General features: G+C 44.3%; 2 protein-coding genes across 2 annotated transcripts in view; both read left to right on the top strand.

Moving 5' to 3' along the window:
* Positions 1-23,198, top strand: part of DMRT1 (doublesex and mab-3 related transcription factor 1) — a gene marked incomplete at both ends in the record, with an annotated part of 126,576 nt that overhangs the window by 68,940 nt on the left and 34,438 nt on the right. The window contains one exon of the mRNA XM_080708610.1: positions 8,390-8,534. Coding sequence (XP_080564736.1) covers positions 8,390-8,534 — 145 coding nt within the window. The remainder of the gene's footprint in view (positions 1-8,389; positions 8,535-23,198) is intronic.
* Positions 6,701-6,877, top strand: LOC308271934 (ATP synthase subunit ATP5MJ, mitochondrial-like; the record flags this gene model as incomplete). Its single annotated transcript, XM_080708611.1, has 1 exon — positions 6,701-6,877. The coding sequence occupies one exon, from the start codon at positions 6,701-6,703 to the stop codon at positions 6,875-6,877; it is 177 nt and encodes a 58-aa protein (XP_080564737.1).

The raw sequence follows: 23,198 nt of genomic DNA, 5'->3' as shown, positions 1-23,198 counted from the left end.
GAAAGGGAGAGGAAGCAGGGAGCCATGGATTGTAGCTGTACGGAATCTACCTGCTTCACCCGATCTGGCATTTGGCCTGTTGGTGTTTCAGTAATTCCTGAAATCTGTGAGCACAGTAGTTACTGTTAGATTACATCCTAAAGATAGTTCTTTCCAGGTGGGACGTGTGCCATGCCAGAGGATGAACAGGTATGTGTTTTGGTAGGTAAATAGGCCTTTTGGGTAAGCTCTGTGGGCTGTGGCAGCTTCTAATGTGTGGTTAGGTAAACGTACAACATGGGAGCGGGCATCTCATTCAGATGACTTGGAGGGAAGCTTCTATTAAAACGGAAGAAGCAGGCCGGGCATAGTGGCGCACACTCGTAATTCCAGAATTTGGGAGGCTGAGACAGGAGGATTGTTAGCAGACAGCCTCAACTCTCAGTGAGGCCCTCTGAAACTCAGTGAGACCCTGTTTCAAAATAAAGAATAAAAAAAATCGGGCTGTGGGTATAGCTTGAAGATAGAACACACACACACACACACACACACACACACACACACACACACAAAACACACCCCTGAAGGCCTCAACCTTTACTCTAGAGTTTCACCTGGAGACCCAGAATTCCACAGCCTGTAAATCCTGCTGCCTTAAGCAAAAAGGTTTCTGATCAGAAAACCAAAGGCCCCAATGGTGGCCTTTTCAAAGACCATGAGCCACGTATTAGTGCCAAGGGAATCTTTCCAGTCAGGACCGTTATCCTATAGAAGCACACGTCTCAGGACCACTTCCTTTCCTAGCTCAACTCCAGGTTTACAAAGCTGATCTAGGTTTAATTAACAACTAGAGGATTCCATCTTTGCAAATACCTTTTAGCCATTCACCTGGAAGGGAGTGTTCAGTTTGGTGTAGGACTAGTCTTCCTATCTGGCGCCTTAATAGGCAACCAGTGAATGCTGGGATTACAAGCATGCGCCACCAGACTGTATTTAGGCAATTTAAAAAAAATTCTGAAATGAGGTCAAATATTTTTATGTCTTTCAGGGGTATTATTGTTACTTTAGAAGAGGTGGTTATATGGTGTATAAGTGAAACCTATAGTTCAGATTTACTGCAGTGCACTTTCTCAGCAATTTAGTCAAACAAAAGCCCAAGCTCTGAGCTTCCTCTGGGGTTACCCCTAACAGCACGTGCACTCTCTGACAGCCCAGCTCCTCTCTGGATGGCACTCTGGCTCCAGAGACTGGCGTGGATAATAAGAATATAAAACATGCCTCTTGCTTGTTAGCTGCCACATGCTAATAATTATAGCAGCCATAATTCACCCAAATCATGGGCTTTTCGGTTGTACTTGGTTTATGTGTTTATTTGTTTAAAGAAATAAGAAAACAAGGCCGGGTGTATTGGTGCACGCTTGTAATCCCAGCATTTGGGAGGCTGAAACCAGAGGACCGCGGTTCGCGGACAGCCTCAGCTACTTAGCGAGGCCCTCTGCAACTCAGTGAGACCAGGTTTCAAAATAAAGAATAATAACAAAAAAATAGGGCAGGGGTGTAGCTTGGAGATCGAATACCCCTGGGTTCCGTCCCCAGACCCACCAAAAAAAAAAAAAAAAAAAGAAGAAAACACAATCTTGGTAAGAAACAAAGTAGTGTATATAAAGGAAGGGAGGAAATGCATGTCTCTACAGTGAGAACTGGAAGAAGAACTGGATAGTTCTTCTGGTTTGTTTTCAACTTCTGCCCCTCGGTAGAGCTTTGGTGTTTTTGCTAGGGCTGAGCCAGGGTTATCAGGTTGGTTTAAAGCAAGGTTTCTCAATCTTGGCGCTGTTGAAGTAGGGGGCCCGTCATTTCCTTATTGTGTCAGGGATGGTCCCCTGCATGTAGGACAGCAACCTCTTGGGCCTTTACCACCAGGTGCCAGGAGTGCTTCTCTGCCCCACTTGTGACAGCCGGAAGTGTCTCCAGACAGCCAGATGCTCCTTAGGGACCAGCTGCCTCCAGTGGAGACTGCGGGTTGAAGGCAAAAGAGCAGGTTTCAAAGGCTTTTTAATATTTGCCTATTTTGCTAAAGTTCAAAGTAGAAGGATTGAGAATTATTTGTTTGCTTGTTTGTTTGTTGATTTATTTTAGGTTAGAAGGGAGCAGGAAGTGATTGGAAGTGTCACACAGCATTCTACCACACCTTTCTCTGGGCTTTCTGGGTGGATTGCAATTCAGTCTTACCTTCATGTGTCAGAGGCTTACAGGAACACATAGGCCCGCCTTCTGTGCAGGCTGTTTTGTGGGTGGTTATGTGTAGATTGTTCTTTGAGTTGGATATAGCTGAATGATGGACGACTTCAGTAAATTCACATTTAGTCACCGCAAGTGGACTCTGACCTTCTGTATCTTTTTCCTTTGCTAAAAGTCTCCGTAGCTCAGTGGTCTTCGGCGCACTGGGGAAATGGAATAATTGAGTATAAAAGAGCTCGAGTCCTAGATCCAAAGAATTCTTATTTGACTCTCTCTAAAAACAGAGAATTAAGGGTGGGAAATAAGCATACGCATAGACTTAAAGTAGCATTTCTTTGCCAGCAAGCTTTAGAAATTGTATGCTACTGCTGTTTTGGTACTGAGGATTGAACCCAGGGGCATTGTACCTCCAAGAGATACTCCCAACCCTTTTTAGTTCTTACTTGGAACCAGGATCTCCCTAAGTTGCCAGCCTCCCAAGCACTGGGATCACAGGTGTGGACCACCACAGCCAGCTAGCAAGCTTAAAAAAGGAAGGAAGGGAAGGAATTCTACCATTTATCTATCTTTTGAGATATGACCTATCTAGCTCTCAGACTTGACCTTTCTGTGTTTTTTTGTTAATATAGGAGATGTTAGGATCTCATACTTCTTGAGTGTATGGCAATATGTTGATAATTTTAGAGCATTGTTTCTTTATTTTGGTGATATTTAGAATTACGTGGGGAGCTTTGGAAACACCCACAGCGTAGGCCAAATCCCAGACCAGTTAAATCAGATTTTCTTGGAGCAAAGCCAAGACCTCAGTGCTGGGTCTCTTCTCCCTTATTTCAGTGAGTGCCAAGGTTGAGAACTAGCACACATTTCCATACAAAGTGGTTTTGTTTGTTTGTTTTTTTGTTTATTTATTTTGGTGGTACTGGGATTCCTGGAAACCCTTCTACCTCCGGGCTACACTCCCAGACGTGTGTGTGTGTGTGTGTGTGTGTGTGTGTGTGTGTTTTTAATTAAATTAAATTTAATTTTTTAAAATTTGGAAACAGGGTCTCTTAAGCCTGTGAGGCTGGCTTTGAACCAGCGCGATCCTCCTGTCTCGCCTCCCAAGCACAGGGATTACAAGCCTCCGCCACCACGCCCCGCTTCAAACAAAGTTTAATGAAACATAGCCACACCCATTCATTTGCCAACTGCCTAGATGTCTTCTGGTTTGTAAGGCCTAACATATTTACTCTTTGGACATTCTCAGTAAAAATTTTGCTGACTCTGCTGTGGACTTACAGTGAACATTTGTCAAACATTTAAAAAAGATTGACAGAAAGTTTTATAACAGAAGGGTCCTGTGGGTTGCCTTGTACACAGGGAAATTGACAAGGCTTTCTTGAGGGAGTAGGGAGCCCCACTTTTTTATTTTTTTTAAAGTACTGGGGATGGAACCCAGGGGCGTTTTACCTCCGAGCTACATTCCTAGTCCTATTTTTTAGTCTTTTATTTTTGAAACAGGGTCTCACTGAATTGCAAAGGGCCTCACTAAGTAGCTGAGGCTGTCCGTGAACCACAGTCTTTCTGCCTCAGCCTCCAGAATGCTGGGATTATAAGCGTGCCCCACCACACCCGGCTCCCGTTATTCATTCCAGGACCCTCTGGACTTAGAAGGCAGTGCTCCCAGCGGACACTGTGCTACTGACTTGGTTCTTCAAGTGTGCTTACATTTGCTGTTAACACTGCAGCACTTCCAGAAGGCAGGAGAGCCTTGGAGAAAAATCTGAGAACTTCGGGGGGGATTTTGCAGATAAAAAAGGAAAATCATAAACTCAAAGTAATTACTGTTTACATAATTTCAACCTCTCCTAGTTCCATTGGAACCTTGGTGGTTATAAACAATTGCTAAAGAGTTTTTATAAAAATATTTATTCAGCCTGGAGTGGTGGTGCATGCTTGTAATTCCAGCATTCAGGAGGCTGAGACAGGAGGATCGCGGTTCACAGACAGCTTAGTGAAGCCCTTTGCCACTCAGTGAGACCCTATTTCAAAATAAAGAATAAAAAGTAGGGCTGGGGGTATAGAATGCTCCTAAGTTCCATCCCCAACGCCACAAAAAATTGTATTTATTTATTAATTAATTGATTGATTGATGGCATTGGGAATAGAACCCAGGAGAATTCTACCTCCAAGCTATACCTTCAGCCCTATTTTACTTTTCTTTTCTTTTCTTTTTTTGCAGGTCTGGGGATGGAACCCAGGGGCATTTGACCTCCAAACTACACCCCCTGCCCTACTTTTTTATTCTTTATCTTGAAACTGGGTCTCACTGAGTTGCAGCTAAGTAGCTGAGGCTGTCCGCGAACCGTGATCCTCCAGGTCTCGGCCTCCCAAATGTGGGGATTACAAGCGTGCGCCACCACACCCGGCTTATTTTTATTTTAAAACAGGGTCTTGTTAGGTGGATGCTGAGGGTGTCTTTCAACCTGTGATCCTCCTGTCTCAGCCTCCCAAGTACTGGGATTGTAAGTGTGTGCCACCACACCTGGCTAATTCTTTTTTTTAAAGAAGTTTTTTCTTTGGTCCTGGGCTACTAGGTTTGAGTAAAAGGATTATTTATTAGAACTCTGTAACCAGTGTGAGGGGCAGAATTGGCATCTCTGGAACTTGTCAGACAATCAGGCACCACCCAGACTCTGCATCAGAGTCTTCATTTAGCAGATCTCCAGGCCACTTGTATGCCTGTTAAGGGAGGCCTGGGAAGCTCCAATCCAGCGGAGAACTGGGCTTGCATTGTAAAGTGCTGCTGTCGATTGGTCTCCTCCTTCCTTGATTTCATGTCTTCCTGATGGGCCCTCCCGACCTGGGTGTCTCATTGGGTGGCAACCAGGTCTTTTTCTTTGGCTCTTTTCTAAGTTCAGTTTTCTTGACTTTTTATTTAGTAAAGATTTGTATGATGGTAGAAAATGAAACTTAATTGCTTGACATAGAAGAAATGTCACTGTATCTGCTTTGAAAAACAAACTAGAAGCCAGGCATAATGGTGCAGACTTGTAATCCCAGCATTTGGGAGTCTTAGATAGGAGGAAAGTGGTTTGCCGACAGCCTCAGCTACTTAGTGAGGCCCTTTGCAACTCAGTGAGACTCTGTTTTAAAATAAAGATTAAGTCGGGCGTGGTGGCGCACGCTTGTAATCCCCGCGCTTGGGAGGCTAAAACAGGAGGATCGTGCAGGTTCGTAGCCAGCCTCAGCTACTTAGTGAGGCTCTCAGCAACTTAGTGAGACCCTGTTTCCAAATGAAATATAAAAAAGGTCTTGGAGTATAGTCCGGAGGTAGAAAGCCTCTGGGTTCCACCCCCAGTACCACCAAAAAAAAAAAAAAAAAAAAAAAAATAATAATAATAATAATTTAAAAAGTAAAATAAAGATTAAAAAAATAGGGCTAGGGGTATAGCTTGGAGGTAGAATGCCTCTGGGTCCCATCCTCAGTACCGGAAAACAAAACAAAACAGAAAAGATAAGGGGAACCTGCCCAGGTAAACCTCCCTAGAAAGGAATAGCCAGTCACCTGTAACGGAGTCCTCTCTGCGTCTTCACGGTTTGAAAATTCACCACTCAGAACACACATTTGAACTGGGAGCATTAAAAAAAATGGACCTTTTGAGTATCTCAGAGTATGCAAAAATCAGGGACTTAAGCCTTTCCACCAAGAATTTCAATAATATTAAAAATACACTTAGACTAAGGTGACCTGGGAAATTGTCAGAATTTAAATATTCAAGGCAGTACAGTGGATGCACATACCTGTAACTCCAGTACTTGGGAGGATTTGGCAGGAGGACCACAAGGTCAACCCTATCTCAAAATTTAAAAAAGGTTGGGGATGTAGCTCCATCTACTAGGTGGTAGAGTACCCCTGGGTTCAATCCCCAGTACCAGTACCACCACCATCAAAAAAGGTGTGGTTGGGGGAAAGGAATTTAGATATTTATAGAAAATCTTAAGAAAGCACAGTACCTAATTTTATCTTCCAGGGTCTGTCAAGTTAGTGCTGTTTCTTTTATCAAGTAACATTTGATTAATATACATGATTTTGAAAGTTTCTTAATTCTGATTAAAATTTGTATATCTTCTACATTCCCTTGGAATGACATTTATTTATTTATTTATTTATTTATTTATTTATTTATTTATTTATTTTGGTGGTACTGAAGGTAGAACCCAGGGACTTTCTACCTCCGGGCTATACTCCCAGATCTATTTTATACTTTTATTTGGAAACAGGGTCTCACTGAGTTGCTGAGAGCCTCACTCAGTAGCTGAGGCTGGCTTTGAACCTGTGTGATCCTCCTGTCTCAGCCTCCCAAGGGTTGGGATTACAAGCATGCGCCATCATGCCCAACTAAAGAATGACTTTTATTTAAAAGTGGATTCCAGACTCTCGCTGACCTTTTTCCGAGTTGTCCGGGGGTCCGCCGCGGCCCGAGCGGTTGGTCCTGCCAAGATGTTTCAAACCATTACTAAAAAAATCTGGGTCCCTATGAAGCCCTACTGCACCCAGGTTAACCAGGAGATTTGGATGGGAATGGGGCTGATGAGCTTCATCATTTATAAAATCAGGAGTGCTGATAAAAGAAGTAAAGCATTGAAAAGTCCTGCTCCTGCTCATGGTCATCATTAGCCAGCTGACTTGAGTACACATTAGAGGAAACTTCAGTCTGCCAGTACATTGAAAGACGCCGTGTTAGATGGGAGCACCGAGCATCGCTATGCCTTCGTATAAGTGCCATTTACTGTGTGACACAAATAAATGTTTCTGCGAGATGCACCACTAAAAAAAATAAATAAATAAAAGTGGATTCCATCCATGAGGCTAGAGTGTGTCTCAGTGGTAGACCACTTGCCTAGCATATCCAAAGCCCTGGATTCCTAATATCAAAAACTAGTGAATACCATCCCAATTTAATTGTGATACTGGGGGTTGAACCCAGAGGCATTCTATACCTGAGCTATACCTCAGCCCTTTTTATTTTCGGTTTTGAAACAGAATCTTGTGATGAGGTTGATCTTGAACCTGTGATCCTCTTATCTCAGCCTCCCATATACTGGGATTACAGATCTATTACAGGTCTGTGCCGCCACTCTTTTGGTACTGGGGATGGAACTCTTCTACCTCTGGGCTTCACTCCCAGACTTACTTTTTCATATTTTATTTGGAAACAGGGTCTCTTAAGCCAGCGCGCCTGGCTTCGAACCTGCGTGATCCTCCTGTCTCCGCCTCCCAAGCACGGGGATTACAAGCGTGCGCCACCACACCCGGCTTGTGCCACCACTCTTAACATCAAATTTAACTTTTAAAAAGCAGTGTATATTGTTGAAGTTCAGCTCTGTTTTTGCCGTGAAATAGGATCACGAGTTGGTGGCTTAGTATATGGCTCAGGGTTCATAGCAGTTCTAGATGTTTGTGCCCGTAGCCCTCCCACAATCATCAGAAGAGTAAGAAAAACCGAAGCTAGATTTTCCATGGCATCAGGTCACATCTCCTGAACTTTGACCGAGAAGCCAGGAAGCTTCATAGAATTGCTTCTTACATAAAAGCTCTTCATGGTCCCAAAGGCAGGGTCTGGTTTCCAGAAAAACACATGACTGCCAGTCCCACATGTCAGCTGTCACTGCTGCCAGAGGGGCAGGTGGGGCAGCTTGTACCTCCGTGCTGCCTCCCCTTCCCCACTCCATTGCCTTCCGCAGGATCTAGGTCCCAGACAGGACGAGGTGGGAATGGGCGCTGCAGCAGGGGCCAGCTCGAGTCCCACTGGTGACCTCAGCCTAGGCTTGTGCACGGTTGCACGTTATCACCTCACAACCTTTTTAAAGATACTTTCCATACTGGAACAGTGCAAGGTAGCCAAGGTCAGATGCTTTTTTTTCGAAGAGGTTCAGTCACTGACTTCCAGTGTCATCGAGTTGGGCAGCCTCGTGGCGGGTCTGGAGTACTGCCTTCCCCTCTCCACTTCCCTGCTCTCGTAGGTACTTGCTAACTGAGTAACATGGAACCAGAGGGAGTTTGTGGAGTCCTTTTGATGGGACCCCAAGTTAGAAAAGGCTCCTCGAGGATGCACAGTCCTAATTCTGTTTGTGATCATTGTGAAATGGAACTTTGGTCTCATTGTGTTCCTCTGTGTTTCTTAAGCAGATGAAAAACTCGGAGAACCGCCATGCAGTGAGCTCCCAGTACAGGATGCATTCTTACTACGGGCCTCCCTCCTACCTGGGCCAGAGCGTGTCCCAGATCTTCACCTTTGACGATGGTCCTTCCTACGCGGAAGCCAAAGCCAGCGGTAGGTGTCTGCTTACAGATGGGCTTTGGTGTGGGGAGAGGGAGCACAGCCAACAGGAGGCCCCTTGTCTGTTAGGAGCTGTTGAAAAGTTTACTGTGGATGCTACTCAGGTTCGTATGTCTGAAGGTATTTAGCAACGGACTTGCTTTGCCTTTTTTTTTTTTTTTGATGGTGCAGGGGATTGAACCCACGTACACTTTACTACTGAGCCACACCCCCAGCCCTTTTTATTTTTTTTTTTACCTTGAAACAGGGTCTCCCTAAGTTGCCAAAAATGGCCTCGAACCTACAGTCTCTGTCTCAGCCTCCCGAGTACTGGGAATGATAGGCATGCAACACTATGCCTGACTTGTTTTGCTTGGTTTTTAATATATTTTCTGAATACCTTCAAGAGTAACAACAATTAGACGAGAAACTTCCATTCAGAAGCTAAAAGTATATTTTATGGAGGAGCAGTGAAACACAGGGGCACGTTTTATTGCTGCTGTTGCTATTGGAGGTGCCGGGGTCAAACCCAGGGCCTTGCACATGCGAGACGGGGACTGTTCCGCTGGTTCCATCCTCAGTTCAAGGGGCCACTTTAAGTGTGGCTCACATCCAGGCTCCTTTGTTTGTTTGTTTGTTTGTTTGTTTGTTTGTTTTTCAAAGTAAACTTCTGTACACTAAGTACTTGTTTATTTTAAAACTGAAGGTGTATTCATCTTTGAGGGGGATAAAATAACAATAAAACATTTTAATACAGTTGATCTTAGAGCTTATGCAGTAGCAATGCAAATAACTCTGATATAATGGCCTTCAAATGAAAAATGACTGTTTAATGAACCAAAGCAGTCTGAAATACACAATTCCTCAACTTCGCTTTTAACCTTCTCCCTAACACGTATGCTGTGGTGATAGGCAGGTCTTTTATGGCTGCTGTGTTTCCACGTGCTGTTTTTAAGTTCTTTATTTTATGCATCATCATTTGATTTAGGAAAGTGAGGAGCAGGCACAGTTGTGGAAGTCAGGTCAGCAGTACGTGGATTGGAAGAGGTCAGAGCTCTATAGAGAACACATTCCTTTGCAGAGCCAATGTTTACAGAATAAGAATTAGAACCATGCTTTAATTTCTAAATTGAGAATGATAAAATCTTTAAAAGCTGGGTGGGTTGTGCTTTATTTAAAACACTAAAATAAAAAAACCACTTTCATTAATATGTAATATATTGGTCATTGGAATTGGTCAGTTTGAGCTCTAGAGACTGAACTACACATTACCAATTACATCCTTATTTTTATTAATAATCACCCTCCAAGAAGTGGACAAGTACACCTCTGCCTTATAAACATTTAGACTATAGCTTGTATTCCCATATGGTCTTTCTGCATATATATATATATATATTATCTGAATTAAAGCCGGGCGTGGTGGAGCACACTTGTAATCCCAGCATTTGGGAGGCTGAGACAGGAGGATCCAGGTTCACGAACAGCCTCAGCTACTACTTAGCAAGGCCTTTTACAACTCAGTGAGACCCTGTTTGAAAATAAAGACTAAAAAATTGGGCTGTGGGTGTAGCTCGGAGATAGAATGCTTCTGGGTTCCATCCCAAATACCGCAAAAAGAATATATTATCTGAATTAAAAGTTCCTAAGGACAGAGGGCACAGCTCATAAGACCTTTTATCTGCAATGATGACTTCTGTTACCACTTGTTGGTTGAGCAAATGAATGAGCTGGGTACCTTTTTAAGTTAGAATGCCTATAAGGGAATAAAACATGAAAGGTCAGGAGCCAACCTCATTGCTTGTCAGAGAGAACCAGTGTACAGTCTGAGGATGAAGTAGTTAAACCTTTGTTCATTTAGAAAATTAGGAATGAAACCCACTTGCAGGAAGAAATTGACTGAACTTCTTACTCAAGGAATAATGGAATATTTTTAGAAGCACGGGCGTTCTTGAGACAAAGGTGTAAATTTAGAGCAGGGCAGTAAGACAAAAATATTAGAGGCAATTTATTAGAGCAGAGAAGAACAGATCTGAAGAGGGGCAGTAGGCATTTGAATTTATGGCCGCAAAGGAGGCAACTCAGAAGGAAAGAGGTTACAGCCCAGGAAAGCAGGGCCAGGGGTGCCGGGGCTCACAGGGAAAGGCTACTAGAAAGCCAGAGACTAGAAGGGCAGATGACTAACAAATAGTCAGGAGCTCAAGCTGCAGAGATGAGGAAGCTGGCCCGGAAGAGCTAGGGTAGAATCTCAGTCATATCTACTTTGGAATTATTATGAAGAAATGGAATTAACAGAAAATTCAAGTCCCAGCTGATTTTTTTTTAAAGAAATGTGTCTTTGTAACTTGTAAATGTGTGCCATCTTGGGGTACAGTCCAAATTTATACAGAACAGATGGAAAAGGGAAGGGAAAAGTGTGCCTAGGAAACAAGTGCTGCAACCCTGACATCTTTGGGAACAAGGGCTCCTCACTGTCTCTTCATCCTTGACACAATGGAGAGCACTTTGGGCTAAGTAAGGCCCCTTGGTACGTGGAGCTAAGAAGGGGCAGGAGGTGGTGGGTGGGGTGGGGACAGCTTTATACTCATTTGTGAGAAACTGACAAAGTCTGGCTGCTGAACCATGCAGCAGCCCTATCTAGGTTAATTTGATTTGCTTTCATTGATGGCTTTCTTAAATAAGTTAAGTTATAGCCGGGTATGGTGATACACACTTGGAATCCCAGTACTTAGGAGGCTGAGACGGGAGGATCACAGGTTTGTAAGTCAGCCTCAGCTACTTAGTGAGGACCTCTGAAATTTACTGAGATTCTGTTTAAAAATAAAAAATAAAATGGTGCTGGGGGTGTACCTCGGGGGTGGAATCCCCCTGGGTTCAATCCTCACTGCTGCAATAAACAAACAAACAAGCAAATTAAAATTTCAAAATAGTATGCCAATTATTCCAAGTGAGGACTTCTAAAGTATTTGAAGAGCTATATTTTAAATAGACTTACTGTTTCTTTAAATTCTTGAGTATAAATTTGTGCATTAAATCCATGTTTCTTCATTTCCTTTAAAGATAAAGCTTAGCTTCTTTTTGGCATCTAAACAAATGAGCCCAAGTTCTGTTTTCCTCTGGTTTTGCTAAAATTTGCAACATGGAAATAAGAATGTAGAAGTTTTCCTTTCACCACATTGCTTCTGTTTTGTGTTTTTCTTTGTGCAAGAAAAAAAGATGTGCACCGTCACCAATTTCTCTCCTTTCTATATCCTGAAAGTGTCAGGGGTTGATGAGAGAGATAATAGCTGGGTTACATCAGACTTCAGAAGCCATTGCAAGCACTTTGGCTTTTATTTCAAGTGAGATGAGAAGCCACTGTAAGGGTTTTGGCAAAGTTCGGCATGCTCTACATGTGGTTTATAAAGAGCACTCATAATTGTTTAAGGATGGATAGGAACCGAGCATGGTGGTGCACACCTGTAATCCCAGTACATGGGAGGCTGAGACAGGGAGATCACAGGTTCAAGGCCAGTCTCAGAAACTTAGTGAGGTTCTCAACAACTTACAAAGACCTTGTTTTCAAATAAAAATAGCACCAAGGATGTAGTACAAAGATAGAATGCTTTTATTCCCCAACTACCCCCCTAAACAGACAGACAGACACACACACACACAATCATCTGTAGGTTATAAAGGTAGAAATAGGGAGACCAATTAGAAGGCCTTGCAATAATTCTGGCAAAAAAAAAACCAATAATGGCTTAATGTGGGGTTATGGTAGTGATAGAAAATTGCTGAATTCTGGATATATTTTGAAGCTAGAACCAAGACTTGCTGATGGGTTTGGGATACAACAGAAAAAGGAGTGAAGGATGATGTCATGGTTGTTTTTTTTTTTGTTGTTGTTGTTGTTTGTTTTTTTACCTGAGTAGAAGACTGTTGTTTTCTGTTTATTCAGGTTAAAAACATGGGAAAAGTAGATTTGTGGAATTGGGAGTGTTTTTCTTTTTTTGAGATTCTAATAATTGAACCCAGGGCGTAGACCCTAGGAGACAATTTTTTCACCTGTTAGATTTAAGGTGTTCAGGAGTCGGTCCAGATGGATCATCAAATGGGAGTTGGGTTTATGCAGTCTAAAGTTGAGAGAAAATATCCCTGGGGAAGTGAGAAGTTGATAGTTCAGTACATGGATGTTATCTGAACTCATTATAATGACATCACATAGAGAAAAGAACCAAGGCCCAAGCCCGAGAAACTCCTGGCTCAGAGCTGGGGTGGAGGGGGAGGACCAGCAATGGAGAGAGAAATGAAGAGCCCCCTTGGAGGCAGGAGGGAAACTTCAGGGGAGTGATGTCTTGAAAGCCGCAGAAAGAGTGTATTTCAGTGAACAGAGCTAAACAATGGGGACAGGTCCAATGAGATGAGCCCTGAAATCAGCCATCAGCTGTTGCCAGGTAGAAATGACAGGTGGCCTTGCCGAGTGGCCACGTGGTGGGGAGGTGGGGACCAAAGCTGGAATGTATATTCAGAAGCAAAAGGGGGTAGCAGGTATAGACTGTTGAGCTTTGCCATACAGGAAGTAGTGATGGGGCAGTCACTAGAGGAGAGTGTCTGTTTGTCTGTCTGTCTGCTGCTGGGAGTGAGGACTCAGTTGAGGGAACCTGTGCTGATACAGCCGCTGTGTGAGGGCACAGTTGCTATGGCAGTGTCCCTGGGTAGGAAGAGGGTGGACTGAGGACAGTGATCTCCAGAGCGAGGGCTGCAGGCTAGTATGGGCCTGAGGATGCTGTTTACTGTTCCAAGAGCAGAGATAATATGTCTGTAGGTAGGTAACATTTTCTCTCTGTCAGTTGGATTCCCCAGTTAAAGTCCTTGGTGTACATGGCTGGTTAATATCTGCAACATGGATTAGATTTAATAAAGCAAAGATGAAGGCACTTAGATCTTGTCTATTTTGCCCTCAGTTTGCATGTGAGAAGTGGTGCCTCCTGTTTCTTTGCTTTTTTGGCTTCTCCGGACTGTAAGACACAGGCTCCCACACTTCGCCCTTCCTTCACATTCAACCTGTGCTTTTCCTAGAGAGAAACATGAATGAGGTTCTGCTAAGTCTCAGGGTTTTCGTGTATTATTCACTTAACACGCAGAGGATGCGGGCAGCTTTTCGAGGCCAAGTGGAGAGGTCAGAGTGCCAGATCCGGGGAAGGGCCTCTCTGAGTTGGAAGCCTCGAGCTCCTTCTGCAACATAAGTACTCCCAAGTGGGACATTTTGGATCCATTCAACTTTTGCGGTGTTGTAGGCCACTGACTCTCTAGAAGTGTCCAATTTAGCTAATAGGTCCTTCCTCCACAGTTGCCATGCCTACACACAAGATGCCTAAGTCGTCGCCCCAGCAAATGGACCTGCTTCAAGTTGCACTTCAGAGTTGGACTTTGTAGAAAGAGGTTACATTGCAGGTGTGGACACAGAGACAGTGCCGCAGCTGGAAGCACCCCCAGGGCACCTTGCTCATGACCCAGGATGCCCGCACTGCCTTTGCTGTGAGGAGGCCACATTCTACCTCTTCCTTTGTGGGGTAGTAGAACATTCTGGGCTTGGAGTCTGAATGGGCCATGAGTGTAGCCTCTGGACTACCAGGCACCCTGCTTAGTGCCTCAGTTTCCTCACTTGTTGCAGGAGGGTGCAGATATTGGCGCTGAGGCTGACTCTAGAAGTGGGTGTCATCAGGATGGATGATGCCCGGTATGCAGGTGGTTTGCACGTCTTCCTGCATGGGTGAGGATGGTGCTCCGGGCAGTTCATTCTGTAAGGGAGAAAGAGATTTCTAGAACTATTTCCGAGTTTTGGCTCAGACAGGAGGGAGAATGGAGCATGTAGTCTGATCTTGCTTTTGTGGAGTGTGGGCTCTGCCCTGAGTTGTGGCAAGCCTGAAGGAGAGAAAAACACTGACCCTCGTCCTGCCCGGCTTCAAGGAAATCGAGTGTGTTTTATGCAACATTTAGGAAATGTTGGGTTTAATTCATACTTGACACTTCCAGGAATGATTTATCAGTTGCTAAGTTTCAAAGAAAAGAGCACTGGGCTGGTAAACCCATTTTCATTTTCCTTACATGACCTTTTTATTCTCAGCGTTAGCTGTGAGCAGAGAAGGAGTGGGGCACTCACTGGCCAGGACTGTGGAGCCAGGGCAGGGAAGGGCTGCCTCTCCCTCCAGGAGAAGAGCTGCTCAGATTACTGACTTTGGCCTGATAGTAGGCTGCTTAGTTCATGCCTTCGAGCTTCAATCCTCCCTTCTGGAAAATAGAAAGCAATAATGCCTTTATCTGTTTTTGTGTATGGTTCACGTAAGAATTTTGTAAAAACATGGTGACAGTTCTGTTCTTGTGTGAAGTCTTTTCACTGTTCAATGTGTCTTTATACACCAGCAGGTGCCTAGCAGGAGGCTGTACAAATGGAAGCAGCTACAGTCTTTGTGATGGTCAGGTCTAGAAGTCCCCTGAGCTCAGGTGTAGTGTTAAGTCAGGTGGGTTGCAATGTGGTAGATTTACCTGGGTGATAACCTGATTTCCCCGGGGATGTAGCTAGAGAAGATGGATCCCTGAGCGTGTGGACTTGGGGATTGTGCTGTGTCTATGAATCCCCTTTGCTTGCTCACATTCTCCCTGCTTCTGGCCTCTGTAATGTGAGCTTTGCACGTTCTCTACACATCCTGCCAGGCCCGAACTTCAGGCCCTAGCTGCACAGGAACTCAACCCAGAATAACCAAAAACTGAGCAAATAGATCGCCCTTCCTCTAGGTTGTGTGGCCAGTCGATTTGGATTATAGCGGTGAGGATGTTGCCTGAGGCAATCATTCAGCAGGACTTAGTTTCAACCTAACCAGAGCCTGATGGAACTGAGCATGTGTGTATTGTGATTCTCAAAATTCATTAGACATCATGGTCAGCTGAATGAGGAAGATACAGCTACTAATTTTAAGTAATATAATAAACATTTAGAAATGGAAGCTATGAAGATTCATTTTAAACATATCACTCATATTTTTGCTAAGGAAAGCTCACTGGTGCTTTCTTTATAGGGAATACAAAGGAAAACAACCAGGGAGGCAGGGCACCAGCAGGTCCTAGAAACACCCACGAGCTGTTTAATCAGGGCAAGCAAAGTTCTGTCTTTTCTTAAACTTTTCTTTCTCCATGACAAGCTTGTGGGCAAGATTGAGAGCCTGTGGGCTTCCCACATCTTCTCTGTAAGATGCTGCCTTTTGACAAGGCTGTCACCAATGCCTCGCGTAGGAATAGCAGGCACCTCCCAGGGGCTGCCTCCGTGAGGCCAGCCTCCCGAGTAAGGAGGAGGGTTCAGTCAAATGCAGCACTTCAGCAAGAATCCTCAGGGTGGCTGGGTGTGGTGGCGCACACTTGTAATCCCCACACAAGGAGGGCCAGCTCTGTGTTTTGGGGATGTGGCATCGAGCTGTGCCCTCCGAGGACTGCCCAGGGTTCCTGTCTCTAGAATGAATACGAAGCCAGCTTTGTATTGGGTTCTTCTGGCTTGGAAGTTAGGCATTCCAGCAAAGTGCTCAGTGAAATAAATCAGACACAGGCAAAATGGCCGCAGCTGCCAAACCCCACATGGTTTATGTCATGTGGAATCTTTCTTTTGGAAAATGCAAATTTTAAGGACTTAATTCTGTGATAGGTCCTGGGGATTAAACCTAGGGGTATTCTACCTCTGAGCTACACCTTCAGCCCTTATTATTTTTTTGTTAAGAAACAGCATCTCGCTAGGTTACTGAGATTTGTACTGCATTGCTTAGGCTGCCCTCGAACCTATGATCCTCCCGTCTCAGCCTCACAGGTACTGGGAAAACTAGGTGTGTGCCACCATGACTTAATTCTTTATATGAGACTGGTTTTAGATAAAGGATATGCCCGACAAGAGGCCCTGGAGGGGCTGAGTCAGTATTCATACTTGGCAGAGGTGCAGGCAGAATGTGTGGCTTCCTCTGAGTCTGGGCTGTAATGTTTACCAGGAAGAGCCAGCATGCGAGCTCAGACCTCTCCCTGTGCTTTGTTCTTCCTTTCCTTTCCTGCACTTACTTTTCCTTCCTTTATAGACACTTGTGTATCTCTTCAATGACTGTTAGATGCTGCCCTGTGCACTCTATGGGTATGGCTTACTTCTCATGATGTCAGTATCTCCCCTTTACAGATGAGGATGCTGAGGCACAGAGACATGGCTGAGAAGCAGGGAGGAGGACAGGGTCCTGGTTTCCACGTACCAGGTGGAGCCGCTGAGGCTGGAGGATGATGGAATTTGTCCAAGGTCTCACCAGCCTATAGTCTGGGGCTTTCATGTTTGAAATATTTTCAAGGATGTTGTGAATAAGGTTGTGAGTGAACTTGGATATGTTCTGTCTCCTGAGGCTAAAAACATGACTGCAGTGGTATTTGTTTCTTTTTTCTGTAAAGGGGCTCCCAAACCCAGCCCCTTAGCACAAGGCTCATGCAGAAACTCCCCATCTAGGGATGTCTCTGTGGTATACTGATGTCAGCAAAAACTCAAGAGCAGCCTGAAACCTACCAGCACGTCAGGTATGACAGTTTTCTTTACACCTTTATGACTTGACAGGCACAGTAAGACACTTTGAATTTTGTGGTTACCTTTGAATTTTACGGTTACATTTGAATTTTCATTTTGTTTAACAGGAGAGAATCAAGTACAAATGTTCATGTTTGATGAGAGCAGGTATAAGATAACTAGCTATTTGATTAAAATTATAAGTCAAGCTGGGCGTGGTGGTGCACACTTGTAATCCCAGCATTCAGGAGGCTAAGACAAGAGGATCGTGATAGCCTCAGCTACTTAGTGAGGCCCTTTGCAACTCACTGAGACCCTGTTTCAAAATACAGAATAAAAATAGGGCTGAGAGGGTAGAATGCCCCTGTTCCATCCCCAGTACCGCAAAACAAACAAACAAATAAAATTATAAGTCAAATAGAAACAACATCAGGTGGTTTTTTTTTTTTTTTGTGTGTGTGTGTGTGGTACTGGGGATGGACCCCAGGGACCTTCTACCCCTGGGGTTCACTTCCAGACCTATTTTATATTTTATTTGGAAACAGGATCTCGTAAGCTAGCTGGGGCTGCCTTTGAACCCGTGCGATCCTCCTGTCTCGGCCTCCCAAGTGCAGGAATTACAAGCCTGTGCCACCACGCCCGGCTATCAGGTTTCTTTTAAATAGTCACTACTTAAAACTGGACATGGTGGCCCACACTTGTAATTCCAGTACTTGGGAGGCTGAGATAAGAGAATCACAGGTTCCTAGCCAGCCTCAGCAACTTAGTGAGGCCATCCCCAACTTAGTGAGACCCTGTTTCAAAAATAATAAAATAGGGCCCAGGTGTAGCTCAGAGGTAGAATGTCCCTGGCTTCAATCCCAATACCACCAGGGGGAAAAAAAGTTACTCTTTTTCTTCTATCATAAACAAGTGGGCACATAACACTGCTTGTTATTTTATTTTTAACTTAGCATAAATAGAAGGCTAGAAAATCTTCCCTAGATAATTCTGAAGGAAAATACTAATTTATCTCCATCGAGTCTGTCAATGGCTTACCATGACTTTGTACATCTTTACCGTTTTCTTTGGAAGCAATCGATTCAGTGCACAAGGCAACTCTGTGGGCACAGCACACCTTGTCAGTTTGCCTGTGGCCCTTCTCACCCAGGAAAGAAAATCTTGGAGAACCTGGCACATACTTGTAGTCCCGATCCTTGGGAGGCTGACACAGGAGGATTGCAAGTTTGAGACAGCCTCAGCAACTTTGTGAGACCCTGTTTCAAAATAAAAAAAATTTCAAAGGGGGTGGGAGTATAGCTTAGTGATAGAGCACCCTTTTCAGTCTCCTGTACCTCCCCCCCCCAAAAAAAAAAAAATACCCCTGTGAACCGGTGTTCGCAGGGCCTCACTTGGAGATGACAGTGGCCTCTCAGGTTGGAGCATTGAGCATCTCCACTCCCAGGAGTTCTTCAAGTTCTTCCTCTGAATGCATTTGAACCTGCGGGGCCTCCGTGCCTTTCCTCGGGCATGGAAAGGAGCAACTCCGGAGTTCATTTTCCCTGCTCGGCTCTTCAGAGGCACGGCCCAGGCCAAGTACAACTTGAATAACCTTCAGGAGAGCTGTGCTGTCCTTCTGTCGGCCGCTGTCTTTGGAAATTGCCTCCAGAGTTAGTGAGCAGGAACAGTTAAGATTTACAAACAATGATGAAGCTTGCCATGCATCTTTCACCATCCATCACCCAGGTGCCGTGCCTGGGCGGTGAAGTGTTCTTCATAAAAACCAGCTCGGTGTGAAATACACCTCGCTGCAATGTTTACTGCTCTGAAGCTCGTCAGCGGCCCTTTATAGTAAATCCAGATTGCGATGTGACATTACAGTATATCATTGCCCGGCGCGGCGGGGTTTACACTAGGAATGAGTGCAGTGCACACCAGATGAGGTGTCCACATTGAGTTATGTCAGAATTTGGCTGTTATATGGGGATAGCTTTTGTTTTCTGAACACTGAAAGTTAGCTTTATATGTATTTATATTTATATAGAGAGGCATATACGTCCCATCGTGCACGTATACGCAGGGTATACAGTGTATCTGGGGTCAGGTTCCAGATGGGCCTCTGGTGTGAAGAATGGTGACCAGGTTTTATGTACCTTCCAGACTGTTGTTCTTTGAAATGAGCGCAGATGGACTTTTGGGGGGCAAGCACAGTGGATGGTTATTTCAGTGTAAAAGCAGGTTTGATCTTGCTGTGTGTAAAATGATTGTGTTTAACATCCTTTCTTGCAAACCCAAAGAACTTTTTCCCCTTGCGTTATTGTTGTATACCAGAATGCCCCTTTTATTTGAGGACAAAAAGATGGTACCCCACTGGCCCGAATGTGCCCGCTGTGGAGCAACTTATCTGTCCCACTGAGCACTCGGGGAGGGCTCTGCATGCAGTTGCTTATTTACCGTTTATTTTTTTTTTTTTAGTGGGTATCAAAAATCCTGGTGCTGTCTCCGTTATCTTGAAAGATGCTGCTTCCAAGAAGAGATTTATGGTGTTTTAGCTTAAATCTGCAAAATAAAAGAGCACGCTGGATTTATTGCATGATCAGGTTTATTTACATTCACCCTAAAAGCGCTGGTATTAAAAATGAGCTTCATAAAAAAATAATATTCAGAGATAACAGCAGGGTCTGCAGTCCCAGGATCATCCGCGTAACACATATTTCTAAATTCTCTGTTTAGTGTAGCAGGAGTGTTAGGGAACCATTCTGTGGCCTTTGCACACCTGGCTCCCTGTTGACTCCAGGGTATCGCCACCATTTACACCTGCTTCATGTCTGGGTGAGGGGTTTTTCCCCCACTCTGTTGAGGTAAACATGGCTTTCTCGGTATACCCTTTGCTTTTTCTGCTTGTTTCCTTAGTTGCAATGTCTTCGTACTTGAGATTGATGGATGGTTCCCCATCTGAGCTTCTTGAAGCAGCAGCAGCAGCAGAAAGCCACCATGAATATAGTGTTGTCTCCTAGGGACACAGAGGAGCCAGCAGCCTCCCATGGGCTTTCACCCCCTAGGCAGTAGAGAATGGCCCCAAGTCAGCCAGTGTCCCACTTTGGCCTCTGTGATTGGGACACCAGATGTAATCACTTCTTAAGGATTTTGAAATGAAACATAGGCTACCCAGTTAAATTTAAATTTTTAATAAGAAAAAACATTTTATGTAATTTGTTTTTTGCGGGTTTGGGGATGGAACCCAGAGGCATTCGACCTCTGAGCTACACCCCCTGCCCTATTTTGTATTCTTTATTTTGAGACAGGGTCTCACTGAGTTGCAGAGGGCCTCACAAAGTAGCTGAGGCTGTCCGCGAACCGCGATCCTCCGGTCTCAGCCTCCCGAATGCTGGGATTACAAGTGTGCGCCACCATACCCGGCTCTTAATGTAAAAATTTAATATAAAAATTATTTGTTGTTTTTGAAGTTTAAACTTAATTAGGCATTCTGTGCTTTCATTGCCTACATCTGGCCACCTGGTGGTACAGGAATGTCTTTCCTGGACTGCCCTGGGGTAGAGAGGCAGAAAGGAGAGTAGACTGCTAGAGCAGAGCCTTCCTTAAGCATGTCCAGAAGTTTAAGAGTGGCTTCATTTTTATTTCTGCAAGAAGAGTCCAAGAGGTGGCGCCCATCCTGCTTGCAACAGTTTCTTAGTCGAAGTCATTTCAGGGGTTTCTCAGGAAAACATTTCTGGATCAAAATTTATCCTTGCCCATTTTAACTGTTTTATTTCTTCAGAACTGTTAAGAGAGAAGAGAATCATAATTTTTCATATTTTATAGTTAGACACAATAGAAAAACAGCAAGTGAAAAATAAACCACCAACACTCGGAATCAAAATGGAAATTGTTCAGTTGTCCCTCTATAGTTTTTCTGGGCATAATAGTGGCATTGTGCTGCAGGGCCAGTTCTAGTATCTCTGTCCTTAATTCTGGGAATATCTCTTAGTCAACAAAGAAGCAATAAACTCATTGAGTGTTAATTGTGTCTCTGGACCTTGCTGTATGCTCTAGGAGATGGATTGTGACTGGGCACGGCTGCAGTGGTCACTACGCCAGCAGAGACTTGGGGCCACTCTCCTTCCTGATAGAGTAGCCTTGCCCCTTAGCCTCCGCAGGGTTTGGCATGGCCTGTGGTTGTGCCTAGATGGCTTGACCTTATGGAAGATTTGGTTGAGGTCTTCTGCATAAGCCAAAGGGAGGGTTCCTTCTCCAGCTAGAGGAAGCAGGATTAGAGCCAAACTCTGGTGTTGAATTCTCCAGATCTGAGGCTTTCCCAGGCATGCTACAGCTTTGTTACTTGTATGTCTATAGAAGTTGGATGAGCCTGATTGGTTTGTTTATTGCAGCTTTATTGAGATATAACTCACATACCATAAGATTCACCCTTATTTAGTTTTTAGTAATTGACAGAGCTGCGAAACCATCACATCTCCGGTTTCACAACCGCGATCCTAAGAAATAATCCCCATTTGCATTAGCAATAACTCTCCATTTCTCTCCTCCAGCCCCTGGAAACCACTGGTCTACTTTCTGTGTCTCTGAGTTAGCTTGTTCTGGATTTTACACAAATGGAGCTAGACAATATGTGGCTTTTTGTGTCTGCTTTCTTCCATGTTGCTTAATGTTTTCAAGGCTCATCCATGTTGCAGCCTGTATTGGAGTTTCATTCTTCTTATGGCCAGATAACATTCCATTGTATGGAGGTGCTGGGTTTAGTCTGAATTCAAAAACGACTGCAAGACCCAGAAAAACCACAAGATTTTCTTAAATGAAAGACGTATTTCATCTCATTTTAAGTCTCTAGCGCTTTCAACTGAACACAGGAATGTGTATAATGAATAGAGCCAGTGTATGAAATGAGAGGAATGTGGTACATATGGACCTTAAGCAATCCAGGTTGTGCTCTTCTCTTGATTTTTTGCTGTTACTATTTGTGTTAGGCAGCTTGGGCTGTCATAACAAACTATGACAAACTGGATAATTCTAATAAAAATTTATTTTCTCATAGTTCTAGAGACTGGAAGTCCAAGATCCAGGTGCTCTCAGGGCTGGCTTCTGGTAAGGCCTGCCCTGTGGTATAGACTGCTGTCTTCTTGCTGTGACCTCACAGAGCCTCTGCGCGTATGTGGAGAGAGGTCTGGTCTCTCTTCTTAAAGGTCCTATCTATACATTTAGTCTTCTGGGATGTAGGACTTCAGCATCCGGGGAGGGGGGCACAGTTCAGTCCATAATACTGAAGGGTTCCCTGTATTCAAGTCTCTCTTCTCCCCCTCTCCCTCCCCTCCCCCTCTCCTCCTTGTGTGTGTCTAGCACTACAATTTAACCCAGGGTTGCACTACCACTAAGCTACATCTCCATCCCTTTTTCTTTTTTATTTTGAGACCAGACTCACTGAGTTGCCCAGGATGGCCTCATGTTTGTTTTTTTTTTTTCTTCTTCTTTCTTTTTTTGCAATACTGGAAACGGAAGTCTGGGGCATTCTACCTCTGAGTGACACCTCTAGCCCTATATTTTATTCTTTATTTTGAAACAGGGTCTCACTGAGTTGCAAAGGGCCTCACTAAGTAGCTGAGGCTGTCTGTGAACTGCGATCCTCCTGTCTCAGCCTCCCGAATTCTGGGATTACGCGGGTGGGCCACCATACCCAGCTGGCCTCCAATTTTTGACCCTCCTTTCTTAGCCTTTGGAGCTGTTGGGATTTGATGTGGGCCACCAGTGCCTGGCCATGTCTCTCCTCTTCTTGATGAGATTCTTAGGAAATAGGAGGACTATGCCAGGATTGTGTGGATGAGTGTGTACAGAAGATTGCTGACCACTCTCCTCTCTCACTTTCTGACATGCTTAGCCAGCTCCTGTCAGGCCCTCAGCTGTGATCAGATCCCCAGAGCCAGGGACTTTTTCAAAGAAGGTGCACATTCTTCTTTTCCAGATTATTGCTCTTTCTCTCCCCTCCCCCAACTTGGTTTCCCTCCCTCATCTATCTGAATTTAGAAAAAAGCATTGCTGGTTCCTTGCCATCTTTGTCCTTGAAGCACTCTTCATAACATTTAACAGTTTAACTCTACTCAACTGCTATGAATGAATCTTTGCCAGTTTTCCTG

The sequence above is a fragment of the Muscardinus avellanarius genome (assembly GCF_963383645.1).
Source record: "Muscardinus avellanarius genome assembly, chromosome: 13".
Taxonomy (NCBI): Eukaryota; Metazoa; Chordata; class Mammalia; order Rodentia; family Gliridae; genus Muscardinus; species Muscardinus avellanarius.
Note: the sequence above shows the minus strand (reverse complement) of the source record. Positions and strands in the feature narration are given on the sequence as shown.